Genomic DNA, 13,530 nt, shown 5'->3' with positions numbered 1-13,530 from the left:
TCCAAGGGGCTTTCACTGGCTCTAAAGGTCAACTTCAGTTCTCCAAAGTAGTCTGTAAACATGCCATTCCAGTGAAAGCCTTGGTAATATAACCAGTGTCTCCGATTGCAGGCATCAGTATTTTTAAACTTCTCCCTAGGTGATTCTATTGTGCAGCCAGGATTGAGATCCACTGAATTAAATTAATCAATATAAAAGTTGACTACTGAGAATACGAGTTTGGACTCCCCTGTAGTTTCAACCCATCAACTTGTATCCATGTGAATTCTTAGGAATTGCTGATGGTTTAATTAACAGCCCTGGGCCACTAATAGTAGATGTTCATGCTAAAGAGATAGTAAATGCTACCTGAACAACAGGGATAAAAACAGGAGTAATTACGGGCTGGGAGTGGCTCACACCTGTAATCCCAGTACTTTGAGGGGCTGAGACAGGAGGATGGTTTGAGGTTGGGAGATTGAGGCTGCACTCCAACCTGGGTGACAGAATGAAACCCTGTCTCTATGGAAAAACCAAAAACAGGCTGGGTGCATTGGCTTACGCCTGTAATCCCAGCACTTAGTGAGGCTGAGGTAGGTTAATTGCTTGAGCCCAGGAGTTGCAGACGAGCCTGAGCAACATAGTGAGATCCCCTAACAAAAAACAAAACAAAACAAAACAAAAAACAGCTGGGCATGGTGGTAAGTGCCTGTAGTCCTAGCTATTGGGAGGTTCATGTGTGAGGACAGGCTGAGCTTGGCAGTTAGGGTCTATGGTGAGCTATGACTGCACTCCAGCCCAGGAGACAGAGTGAGACCTTTTCTCAACAAAACAAAACAACAACATGTGGAATAATTACAAAACACTTTCAGAATTCTGGCACTCTGGTCTAGATGCTCAAAATTCCCACCGGGTGGCAACGGTTTTCACAGGCGCAACTGGGAAGTTAATGAACAGCAGAGTGGGCAACTGTGAAGTCTTCTGTCATTAACTCAAACTTACTGGCCATAAACACCAATAAAGCATGAGCCTCATTTTATGACTTGGTCAGATTAGTGATCACTAAAGGACAAGAAGTGACAGAAATCTCAGTGTTCTGGAAAATAAGAGGAATATCTTCGATGTATTAATTATCATTCCAAAGTGCACTTAGCTTTTATAATTATCCATATATTAAATTCTAAGGCAAATGAGATGACTATAATGAAAAACAAGTCACTTAAAATGAAAACTTGATGTCCTTGACTTTAGGAATGTTAAAAGCAAACTGTTTTACAAGAAAAATAATTCAATGAAACTAGAGCTGGGAGGTGGGAGGGTCACTTGAGCCCTAAGCCCAGAGGTTGGGGGCTGCAGTGAGCCCCGATCATGCCACTGCACTCTAGTCTGGGTGACAAAGCAAGACCCCATCTCTTAAAAAAAAAAACAAAAAAAAAAACCACCCAACACTAGAGCTGAACGGGTTTTAAAGAGATCACTTCTCCAGTTTTCTGTGTAACATTTATCTGTCCAGAATGGGTATTAGTTATTGGTATATAGCAATGGGCTTCCAAATTCATTAGAGAATTGATTTTAAAAAATATATTAAAATGGATTTTAAAAGTTGCTCTGTTCATCTATTCCAACTGTTCTGGTATGCTGATCTATATTTGTATTGATAGTGCCAAGTGCTTTCTGAAAACACAAAAAAGAAGAGTGCAGCCAGCTAATTAACCATGTTGCTGTGCCAAATTTTCAGCTTGACATTCTGATTTAATTTTTAAAGAACATCTAACCTTACTTGTTGAGAACAGGTAGGACTGAAATTTCCAATTCATTATGGAATCCTTTCAAATATTCAGGTTAATTTCCCAAAGTATGACTAAAAATTCAAAGGGATATGAAATAATGTTTGTTTTTCTTTAAGAAAAAGGGTTTGAGGCCAGGCGCGGTGGCTCATGTCTGTAATCCCAGCACTTTGGGAGGCTGAGGCGGGTGGATCATGACGGTCAGGACATCGAGACCAGCCTGGCCAACAAGGTGAAACCCCCTCTCTACTAAAAATAATAATAATAAAAAAAATTAGCCGGGCGTGGTGGCGCGTGCCTGTAATCCCAGCTACTCAGGAGGCTGAGGCAGGACAATCACTTGAACCCGGGAGGCAGAGGTTGCAGTGAGCTGAGACTGTGCCACTTCACTCCAGCCCGGGCGACAGAGCAAGACTCCGTCTCAAAAAAACAAAACAAAACAAAAAACAAAAAACAAAACAACAGAAAAAGGGCTTGAGTATGAATTCACTCTTTAAGCCCAAATGATGGTTTGGGGAACAGGCAGTAGAGATTATTCACGAAGGACCATCTTCTTTTTTGGTACATACTACTTTGTGAGGAAAAGCATGTAGCTTTGATAGAGGAGAAAGGACAAATATGTTGTTTCTACGCTCTCCTCTCAGAACTCAGCCTGAATGCTAATGCATGTGTGGTCAACAACATAAATAGTTAACTCACACTTGTATAGACCAATCCTGCTGAAGGGACTGTAGGAGAAAAACTAATCTCACCCTATTCGTTTGACACAGGAGGCCACGGAAGTCCACAATCTCCCTGTCTAAAATGATATAGTGGCCTGGCATGATGGCTCACACCTGTAATCCCAATAATTTGGGAGGCTGAGGCAGGCAAATTGCTTGAAACCAAAAGTTCAAGACCAGCTGGGCAACATGAGGAGACCTCATCTCTAAAAATAATACAAAAATTAGCCAGGCATGGTGACATGCACCTGTAGTCCCAGCTACTTGGGAAGCTGAAGAGGGAGGATGGCTAGAGCTCGGGAAGTTGAGGCTACAGCAAGCTGTGATCATACCATTGCACTCTAGCCTGGGTGACAGAGCGAGACCCTGTCTCAAAAAAAAAAAAAAAAAAAAAAAGAGATACAGCAAGTTACCTACACAGCCAGTATGAGAGGTCAACTCTTCTGACTTCTAGGCCTTCCACTACCTACATCATGCTTTTATACCTGCAGAGTCCCAGAAACACCTGGACCCAGAAACACTTGGACTGCATTGTTTTGGTGCTTTTGAGCATTAAAAGAAAGTGATTAAAAAGCCAAGTGCTAAGACAGGTAAATGATATATTATTTGAACAAGGAGAAAACTACCTAGAAACGTCTTTTGTAAAGGCTTATTTCCCTACTTTTGCTTTGGCTCAGACCTCTTGTCTATGACTTACTTTCTTAGTTATGGGAATGACTTCGAGTTCATTAACTTTTGATGAACTAAGATAACCAAGAGTATAAATATGGAAGCTGATTTTAAAAAGCAGTTCTTGTCAGTATGAGAGATGAATGTTCTATAAATCATGGGGCGGGCAGTTAAATTCCACTGTTACAGTTTTGTTTGTATTTGCTCAGAGACAGTTATATATTTTTAGAGTATTTGTAACTATAAGTCATTTGTCTGGAATTTTCTCTCTCCTCTTCCCTCTCTAGAAGAAAATAGTAATTAAAAAAAGAAAACACTAATCTATGCCTCAAACGAAAACAATCCAACTGATTTACAGGAAGAATAAACTTTTTTTTACCAACGTTTTTGTTATAACAAACTCATTTCCTCTTACCTTTTTTATTTTATAAAAGAAAATATTAAATGCATTAAACTCAAACTATCAGGAATTAAAAAATACAGAACACTTCTGGTCACCATCAGGTTCCAATTCCATCAAAACCAAGACATTGTCTCTCAAATCCTAGAAAAATGTTCGTGACTTTTTAGGTGAAAAAACACAGAAGCAAACTATGTATGATTCAAATTTTATTACAAAAATGTATGTTTCTAAAATACAGACCTGCAAGCATGCACATCTATAAATACCAAACACACGTGGGCTATCACGGGAGTGCGCCAGGGAGGCTTTAACTCTTTCATTATACACTCTTCTGAACTTTTAATTTCTTTTTCTTTTCTTTTTTTGAGACAGGGTCTCACTCTGTTACCCAGGCTGGGGGGTGACAATCACGGCTCACTGCAGCCTGCACCTCCGGGGCTCAGGTGATCTTCGCACCTCAGCCTCCTGGGTAGCTGGGACTACAGGCGTCCGTCATCATGCCTGGCTAATTTTTGTATTTTTAGTAAAGACGGGGTTTCACCATGTTGCCCAGGCTGGTCTCTAACTCTGGGCTCAAGCAATCTGCCAGCCTCAGCCTCCCAGAGTGCTAGGATTACAGGTGTGAGCCACCATTCACAATCTTCCCCCCCCACCTCCCCCCGCCACAGACAAGGTCTCATTCTGTCACCCAGGCTGGAGTGTAGTGGTGTGATCGCAGCTCACTGCAGCCTCAACCTCTTGGGCTCAAGAGATCATCCCACCTCCGTTTCCTGAGTAGCTGAGGCTACAGACATAGGATAACATGACCAGGTAATTAAAAAAAATTTTTTTGAAGAGACAAGGTCTCACTATGTTGCCTAGGCTTGAACTATTAATTTCTTATGATGCATGCTCCAGTTGTAATTTTAAGAAATTAAATATAGTGTTAAGCATTATGCTGCTGCTAAAAATGACACTTTTATGCATACTGAAAAGTGACACCATCAACAAATCTGCAACTCTAGGAGAAATGAACAGAATTCTATGGATTGGCCACTAATACTCTTCGTTTTGAGCTTTGACACGGATTCTGAATGACTCTGGACTGAAAATTTATCAATTTATTTTGTGTTTCCCATTGTTATCTATTTACTTCTTTATAGTGATACAATGGTTAGTTGGAGAGGTGTAATAATTGAGTGGGGGCATCACCCAGAATAATGAAGATGAAAATTTAGGTTGAAAACAAAAGACCATTTGTACAATTTCTGTGTGGCATCATTTGTTCTAGATCTACATTTCTATTTCTGGAAATACTCTAACAACAACATCAGTCAGCTTTCATTGAGCATTTATACTCTGTGCTTTACTCCTATTGACTCACTGAATCTTCATTACAACCCTGTGAAGGAACAAAGACAATCTGTTCTAGCGACAGAGAAACAATGTGAACCCACACTGTCTGGTTTCAGAGCCCAAACTCAACAACTTCTTTAAATTAGAATGCTGTGTTAGGTTCATATAAATGATCATTTATATGCTGTTTTTGGTAGGTGTCAGACCCAAATTCCCTACTGTTTTATTTGGGGGAAGAAAACATTGAGACGAATACCCTTCTATACTCCAGTGTATCTTTTGGTACAGAAATGCATTCTAGACTGTGGTGAGTGCTATTCTCTATGGTATGGTGTGCACAGGAATGCACGGTGCACCCTGAGCCACTTAGTTTCTGAAAGCTTCTAAGTGTTGAGAATCTCCACTTTACTGTACCAAGTTGCTTTAATTTTCAGTACACGTAACAAATGCCAGATAACAAAAATGGAACACTCTGCATTCATTTCCTAATTCATTCCTCATTAGAACTTGGTGAAAACACAAATATGATGTGTATTACAGAAATACTTTAAAGTTGTTCTTGTGTGCGCTGAGAGGGGCTGCCATTGTGACTAAATAAGTGCTGTTAAAAATATTTATTGTTTTGTTCACAAGTGCTGTAGGTCTCCTGTATTTTAGCCGATTAATTAGGTGTTTGCTAACAGGGTCGGATCTAACCAGTGATGTGTGGCATGTCAGTGTAACTGGAAATAGACCAAAAAACACTGTCACACAGCCAGACCAAACTTGCTCCCTGGTCTCCGTGCTCAAGGGGTCAGCAAATTACTTCAGTATTACAGCTGAATATTTTTGGCAAGAATGTGAAATAGAAACCCCAGTTTGGGGAGGAGGGTGGAAGGCTGGGAACAAAATGCTTTTATAATGGATGATCCATTGTGCCATCTGTGTCTGGAGGTATTTAAGAATTTTATTTTGACTTCATCTGACATCATGATTTTTAAAAGGATGTCAACAAGCAGACATGGCATGAGTTCCTGCACACTCTGTTTCAGTCCACAGATCATTTTAATCCTGTTTATTCTAAAATGACTTCTCTGTATGTTTATTAGACTCTTTGGATTCTAAAAGGCAAAACCCCACACATGAACTGTGACGTTCCTTTTTTTCTTCCACAACAAACTAACTGTCCTATAGGACAGATACTGAAAATTAACAATAATTGAGGTTTGAAAGTGGAAACCAGCCAGGCATGGTGGCTCACGCCTGTAATCCCAGCACTTTGGGAGGCTAAGGTGGGCGGATCACGAGGTCAGGAGATCGAGACCATCCTGGCTAACATGGTGAAACCCCGTCTCTACTAAAAATACAAAAAATTAGCTGGGCATGGTGGTGCGCACCTGTAGTCCCAGCTACTCGGAGGCTGAGGCAAGAGAATGGCGTGAACCCGGGAGGCGGAGCTTGCAGTGAGCCGAGATGGCGCCAGTGCACTCCAGCCTGGGCGACAAAGCGAGACTCTGTCTCCAAAAAAAAAAAAAAAAGTGGAAACCTAGGAAGATATAAAAATAATGTATTTCAGTCTATTTTAATCATTGCCCCATCAGACACTAATAGTCAGAAAGACTGGAATTTCTGTGGATGGCTACTTAAATCTGTATTACACATTTTCAAGTAAAATTAATCTAATGCAAACTCTTTCCCAGGTCACACTGATTCATGAGAATTGGAGAGCCAGAAACAGAAGCCAGGCAGTGTGGTCCCAAGCTGAGGATAATGTTACATGCTGTGAGAGGCAGTGCACATGGTCACAAGCAAAATCAGGTTGGTGAGGCTCACAGGAAATTACTGTAAGTCATAAAATCATCCAGGTTGGTTTTCTGATTATTAGCTTCAATTTCAAGAAGGAAGGGTGAGCAGGAATCCCAATGAATACGAGAAAGAATAAGAAAGACAAAAATTTAAGTGCCTATCAGACCAGGTGCAGTGGCTCATGTCTGTAATCCTAGCACTTGGGGAGGCCGAGGCGGGTAGATCACCTGAGGTCAGGAGTTCGAGACCAGCCTGACCAATATGGTGAAACCCCATCTCTACTAAAATACAAAAAAGTGGCTGGGTATAGTGGTGGGCACCTGCAGTCCCAGCTACTCGGGAGCTGAGACATGAGAATCGCCTGTACCCGGGAGGCAGAGGTTGCAGTGAGCCAAGATGACACCTCTACACTCCAGCCTGGGTGACACAGCAACTCTGTCTTTAAAAAAAAAAAAAAAAAAGTAAGCACGTATGAAAATGAAGACTGGGAAAAGACTCCCTTCTCTCCATGTTCTTGCTCAAGGGTCCCTTCTTTGCCCACCTCATCTCAAACAGCCCTCACCCTGACTACTACCACTTGCTGTTCCCACAACTGGAGTTAATTTCTTCACAGTATTTATCACCTCCTGACATATTATAGGTCTACTGTCTATCTCCTGCACCCCACCTAGAATGTAAGCACCGCAAGGACAGAGGCTCTGTTCTTGTTTTGTTCACACTATCTTCACAGCCTATACCTATGCTTGAGACCAAGTAGGAATCCAAGTAATAATTTTTACTTCATATTTTTTTAGAGATGGAGGTCTTACTATGTTGCCTAGGCTGGCCTCAAATTCCTGGGTTCTAGCAATCCTCCCGCCTCAGCCTCCAGAGTAGCTGGGACTACAGATGTGTACCATTGTGCCTGGCTCAAATTCAGTAATTATTTGCTGAATTAATGAATGAATTAATGGAGTCTCTCCTCTCATAAACGTTTTAACTGAAAACATTTTATGCCAGCATTTGTAATTGATAATATACTGGTAATAGTGGGTACAAACAGGGTAGGATTTTTTTAAAGGCAGTTCTATAAATAATGAGCAAGTAAATAACTGAAAGACAAAGAATAAAGCATCTTACCAAACTAGCAGCCCCAGAAGACAACCTCTAGGCCAGCCAACACCAGTTTACTTTTCTTCCAGCATTAGTCCTCAGCCAGAGGCCAGTGAGGCTACCAGATAGTAAGAATCAGCAGAGGTGCTTATAGATTTTGATTCTTAGTTTTCATTCTACAGATTACTACTCTAAAGCTTTCTCCATTTCTCCTCCAAAAATGGTTCCAGCAGTTAAAAAATAATCCTTAGCTCCTGGAAAGACATTTTCCCCCATCCTTCCTCATTCCCAGGTCCTCCGGGTACCACCTACCTGTGATTTTACCCAGACTGGTTTTCTGGAAGTCAGGGTTCCTCAGCTCTTCAGTGCTTGCAGATTTCATGACAGAGTTGATAGACGACAGGGTGCTGATGAGCTGAGAGTTGAGGGAGCCAATCTGTGAGTGAGGCTCCCCAAAAGCTTCTGCCAGTTCACTGTAGTTCTCAGCCAGCAGTGTCTGCTGTTCTGCCAGCAGCTTCTGGATGCGCTCAATGTAGTGATCCAGGCCGGTCATCATTCCAGGTGGAGCCTGCGGCTGGGAGTTCTCCAGAGACTCTCCTACAGGATCATCCCCAACCCCAACGCTCCTTCTGCTGGCTGTCAGCCCCACAGTCAACTGTGGTGGCCCACAAGCTATGGTCCTCATTTTGAGACCAACCAGATAGTTGTCGTTAATATTTATCTGTCCCACACCTGACTCTTTGGTCTTCACAGCTGATGGCCTGTCAAACCCAGAATGGCCAGAAAGCAACGTTCCAACACCAATGGACCGCGTCTTGGTGGAGGAGTTGATGTCCTTGACATGGCCTTCTCCTACAGCTACTGTCCGCGTCTCCACAGTCTGGGTGCTGGTTTGCTTGTCCAAAGTGCTTAGGCAAGTGTTGGTGCAGGAATCTATGAGGGTGGCCATCTCGGTGTTGGTGAACTGGTGCACCTGTTCCAAATCCGTGCTAGTGTCCTGGTCTGCGGTACGAGGCACTGCCATGACGGCAGCTTCCACTTGGCCAACAGCCTCAGTGTTCACGCCCCGGGAGGCACACTCCTTTGGAGAGCAGACAGTCACATCAACAGAACAATCTCCACAACCGATAGACCGCACTTCTTTGAGATTCAAGTTTGTCTTGAGGAGTGTGAGGTCATTCACAGACTCCTCTGTGTTGCTGCCTGTTTCGCAGATGCTGACTTCCACACTCACACTCTTGTCACACATTTCCACAGACCTCCCAGCACAACGGTCGTGCATTTCCACCCTCTCCTTAACAATCCACCAATTCATGGGCAGCTCAGGCCCTACGACTTTGTTCTTACATTCGGGCTGGCAGGAGATGCCTACACTGTTTGTTTCCACGGAGGTCCCAACACACGTGTCCACCAGGTCTGTGTGACTGCCGACCATTTGGTCTCTGGTCTGCACCACCGCCTCTACCACCTTACTGAAAACAAGCGGCTGGGCCATCGTGGCTTTGTCAACCTTTTTCCTCGATCCAGCAGCCTGCAGCTCTTGTTTTAGTTTAGTCATCTCCCGGTCATGGGTGGTTTCTCTAAGCTGTACTTCTAGGCGATAGATCTTTTCCTTCAAGGCTTCTATGGTCTGCTGTTGCAGCTCAATTTCTTTGTCAGCTTCAGTTGTCACTCCAAGCATGGCCTCTGTCACACTGACCCCACAATTCCTCATCTCAATAAGTGTCCCTACAGCTGCATCCTTACAGGACCTGGAGCCTCTGTGGTACACGATGATGTCATTCATGTTTTCTTCGGCACCCACAGCCACAGACCGGCACTCTCCATTCTCCCTGAACTCTGAGGAGGCCTCACAGCTGCTGTCCTGGATCTTCTGCTCCAGGGCTTGCATGTCTGCTGTAAGCTGCCGGAACTCCTTTATCCTCTGGGTGCTCTGTTCTACGCTCTCCATTTCTTCCTCCTCATAGTCGATGTATAATTCCCCGCCACTTCTTCGGGCCGGGGAGAGCTGTTCCAGCTGGGAGGCGTTCCCTGCACTGTAGGACCGCTTCCTCACACCACAGACATTGTTCTGGGATGCAGCCCTTTGGTTTTTCAGCTGTGAGGCCAACTGCCTTTTCTCTTCTTGCAAGACAGAGATCTTTACCTGGAGCACAGGGATGGTTCGCACCTGCTCTTCCAGTTCCTTCAGGCGTTTCAGAGCAATGGCCATCTGCTCACGGATGTGCTGCAGGTGCATAGGGCTCACGTTGGTCACTGGGGTGGAGATCCCTGAGCTCAGGGGGCTGTGGCGGATGGAGCTCCCCATGGAGGAAGTGGTGGGAGCAGCTGGGGCATAGCCACCATAATCCCCATTACCTTGGTATCCATTGTGAAGCTGGTGTATGGCAGGATTGTGGTTTCCAGAACCCACAAAAGAGGGGAGGGAGCTTGTGGAGCCCATGCCTCCAAAACTGGCCAGCCTGGGCCTTCTGAACTCACCCGGTGTCATCTGCATGGTGGCTCTCTCCTGTTCCAGTCTTCTCCGGGTCTCCATCAGTGTCTTGGTGACATGAAGGTTATGCTTTGGGAGTTGTGGTGAGGGAGGTGGCAGCTGTTGATTTTCTGGGATGGTAAGAAAAGGGAGTGAGGTCTCCAGAGGGGCAGGTGGCTTTGAGATTGGAGTTGACGTAACTTGGCTTCTGGCTAGGAGGAAGTTGGGGCACTGCTTGTTGTCATCACTGTTGGAGGATGAGAGGGATTCGGTGGAAGTCCATATACCTTGCTGACCAGATGTGGTCCTGGGTTCTGGGCATGGCACGGATGGCTTCCGCCTCTTCTGGATATTCAGTCTTTTGATGGTGTTTCCCTTCTGTATGTCATCCACATATTTGAGGAAATCTAAGTCTAGTTGATAACCATAGGGGGTCTCCACAAAGTAAGGGTCTTTTTGTTCCTTGTCCTGGTCTCCATTCAGAATATCATCTGCTTTTCCTAGAAGAGGGAGAAAAGAATATTATAATAACATGCAATACACATAATGGCAAAAACTAATATTTTTGTTTGTTGCAGTACAGCAAGCTGGTATGATTTTAAGAGTTGACACACCTATGTTGTAAACCTGGATCTACAACAACTGGGTAAGCAAGTTTTTTTTTTTTTTGAGACAGGTCACTCTGTCACCCAGGCTGGAGTTGCAATGGCGCGATCTCAGCTCACTGCAGCCTCCGCCTCCCGGGATCAAGCAATTCTCCTACCTCAGCCTCCTGAGTTGCTGGGATTATAGAGGCGCACCACCACGCCTGGCTAATTTTTACATTTTTAGTAGAGACAGGGTTTCACCATGTTGGCCAGGCTGGTCTGGAACTTCTGACCTTAGGTGATCCACCCTCCCCAGCCTCCCAAACTGCTGGGATTACAGGCATGAGTCACTGCACCTGGCCTGGGTAAGCAAGTTAATAAACCTCTCTGAACTTCAGTTTCTCCCTGAGTAAAAATGGAGACGCAAATATTTAACTCACAGGCTTAAAACAATGTAATGAGATAATGATTGTATTATTTTTTAAAATTTTATCTTAGATTCAGGGAGTACATGTGCAGGCTTGTTACATGGATCTATTGTGTAATGATGAGCTTTGAGCTTCTAGTGTACACATCACCCAAATAGTGAACACTGTAGCCAATAGGTAATTTTTCAACCCTCACTCCCCTCCTTCCCCACTTTTGTAGTCTAAAATGTCTACTATTTCCATCTTTTTCCATCTTTATGTCCATCAGTACTCAGAGATAATGATTTCAACGAGTCAAGCACACAGTAAGTCCTTACTAACTATTTTTAAAAGAATTCATTATAAAAGACACGAAAGGCCGGGCATGGTGGCTCACTCCTGTAATCCTAGCCCTTTGGGAGGCCAAGGTGGGTCGATCACCTGAGATCAAGAGTTTGAGACCAGCCTGGCCAACACATGGTAAAACCTCGTCTCTACTAAAAATAAAAAAATTGGCTGGGCATGGTGGCAGGTGCCTGTAATCCCAGTTGCTCAGGAGGCTGAGGCAGGAGAATCGCTTGAATCCAGGAGGTGGAGGTTGCAATGAGCCAAGATCGTGCCATTGCACTCCAGCCTGGGCAACAGAGCAAAAACTCTGTCTCAAAAAAAAAGACATGAAAGCATTGTCCAGTAGATAATTTAATTGGTCATCTACAGTCTCTTGGAATATAGACAGCAGACATTAAGATTCCTGTTTTTCAAAGTGTTATCTGAGGCACACAAAAAAAACAAAACTCAGCAGCAGACAAAGTCAGCAGCAGAACCAGGAGGCCTGGGATGAGATGTCCCTGCCGCTGTCTTTTGCAGACTGGGCTGCTTTTCTAAATGGAGGCCAAGGGCACTCAGCTTCTGACTATCTCCACAGGATTACAATTTGCCTTGACACCTCCCTGGCTGAGAAAGCTGGGGCATGGGATATTTAGTGATTAACTCTGGCAGCAAGGGTACAAGCACACAGAAGAAAGACTTCAACTCCATTTCGTATTTTCCACTTCTCAGTTTCTCTCCTCATTTAAAAACAAAACCAAACCCTGTCTTAACTATAGGAAAAGTTTTCTCCGTGTTGACTTCTTTTGGACAAAACATTCCCTATCCCAGGAACACCTTGTTTTGTATTGTGATGAGTTCAAACAGATGCAAAGAATGAAGATAAGGGCAAAACCTACATACTCCAACCACTGGATCATGTGGCATTCAGTAAATACTACTTAAGGCTAAACTAGACATTTAAAAGAGGAAACACAAGAACCTTTCAAAGCACAGACCTTGTCGCTGACCTGGGCTATGCATTTCAAATTTAAAAACAAGGTCATTTTTATTTGTTTAAATTGTAGGATCAAGTCATGTGTTGTGTTTTCCCAGAGCCACACTAACAAGCCGTGCATTTTTAGAGCTATGGAAAGAACCCAAAAGCAATGAGTGAAAATGTAAGCCATCAGTCTCCTTGCCCTCTTCGGAGTATACAAACCCACTTGACTGCTGTCAAGTTTGAAGGAACTTCCAGCAAACCTGGTTGCTGTCTGCCCTCCCAACCCCCAGCACTGCCGAACATTTACACTGCCAGTGTGAATGCTCTGAAGAACACTTCTGTCTCCATCTGCCTGCTTTCTTCCCAAATGTTGGAAAGAAAAGTACAAAAATAAGTTTGCCAAGCAGAGGAATAAAAAGGACACATATTCTTTATGTCCCAATTTAAAAGAATATTAAACTGTTCTAGCTGTTCGATTCTAACACGTGTGGAAAGTGAGTTCTATGTGAAAGAAGTGCCCAGCAGCGGTCATGCCCTAGCCTAAGAATGGGAGGGCTGGCCGGGAGCGCTGTGCCTGGAAATTTGTGCTCATGTTCATAGTGCTCATGTTAATAGAATGTAGCTGTCCTTCTCTCTTTCCTTTTTAGCTTTCATCTCCACATGGAGAAGGTGATCACTCAAAATATGCAGCCAGACCTGTTTCCAGTACTGTCTGAAATTCCATAAACAAAGAGAAACTACAGCTTGGGTGTCAGACAGGCAGGCTAATCTGGCCCACCCGGGATGCGTGTGTGAGACGGCGAGTCTAAGCTGGACCCCTGTAGACCTGTGGGGTCGCTGTGGTCAAGTAAAGTGGCCAAGCAGCACGCAGCCTTCCCGGTCACCCTCGCCCAAGGCCCCCCGGGGATTCGGCCAGCGGTGACTGCCCCACGCCACCTGCAGCTCACCTACCCGGTGGCGCCCGCTGCGCTCTCTGCCGGTC

The 13,530-nt window shown here is 44.1% G+C and overlaps 1 protein-coding gene across 3 annotated transcripts in view; it reads right to left on the bottom strand.

Annotated features, from left to right (window-relative positions):
• Window positions 1-13,530, bottom strand: part of KANK1 (KN motif and ankyrin repeat domains 1) — a 232,950-nt gene that overhangs the window by 24,559 nt on the left and 194,861 nt on the right. For 2 of the 3 annotated variants that reach the window (XM_011956467.1, XM_011956466.1), the window contains one exon: window positions 8,085-10,745. In XM_011956467.1, coding sequence (XP_011811857.1) covers window positions 8,085-10,745 — 2,661 coding nt within the window. Of the gene's footprint in view, window positions 1-8,084; window positions 10,746-13,499; window positions 13,523-13,530 lie in introns of those variants that run through there. The other variant, XM_011956468.1, reaches the window with a different exon arrangement.

The sequence above is a fragment of the Colobus angolensis genome, unplaced genomic scaffold, assembly GCF_000951035.1.
Source record: "Colobus angolensis palliatus isolate OR3802 unplaced genomic scaffold, Cang.pa_1.0 Scaffold419, whole genome shotgun sequence".
Lineage (NCBI taxonomy): Eukaryota > Metazoa > Chordata > Mammalia > Primates > Cercopithecidae > Colobus > Colobus angolensis.
This window is presented reverse-complemented; position numbering and strand designations above follow the sequence as displayed.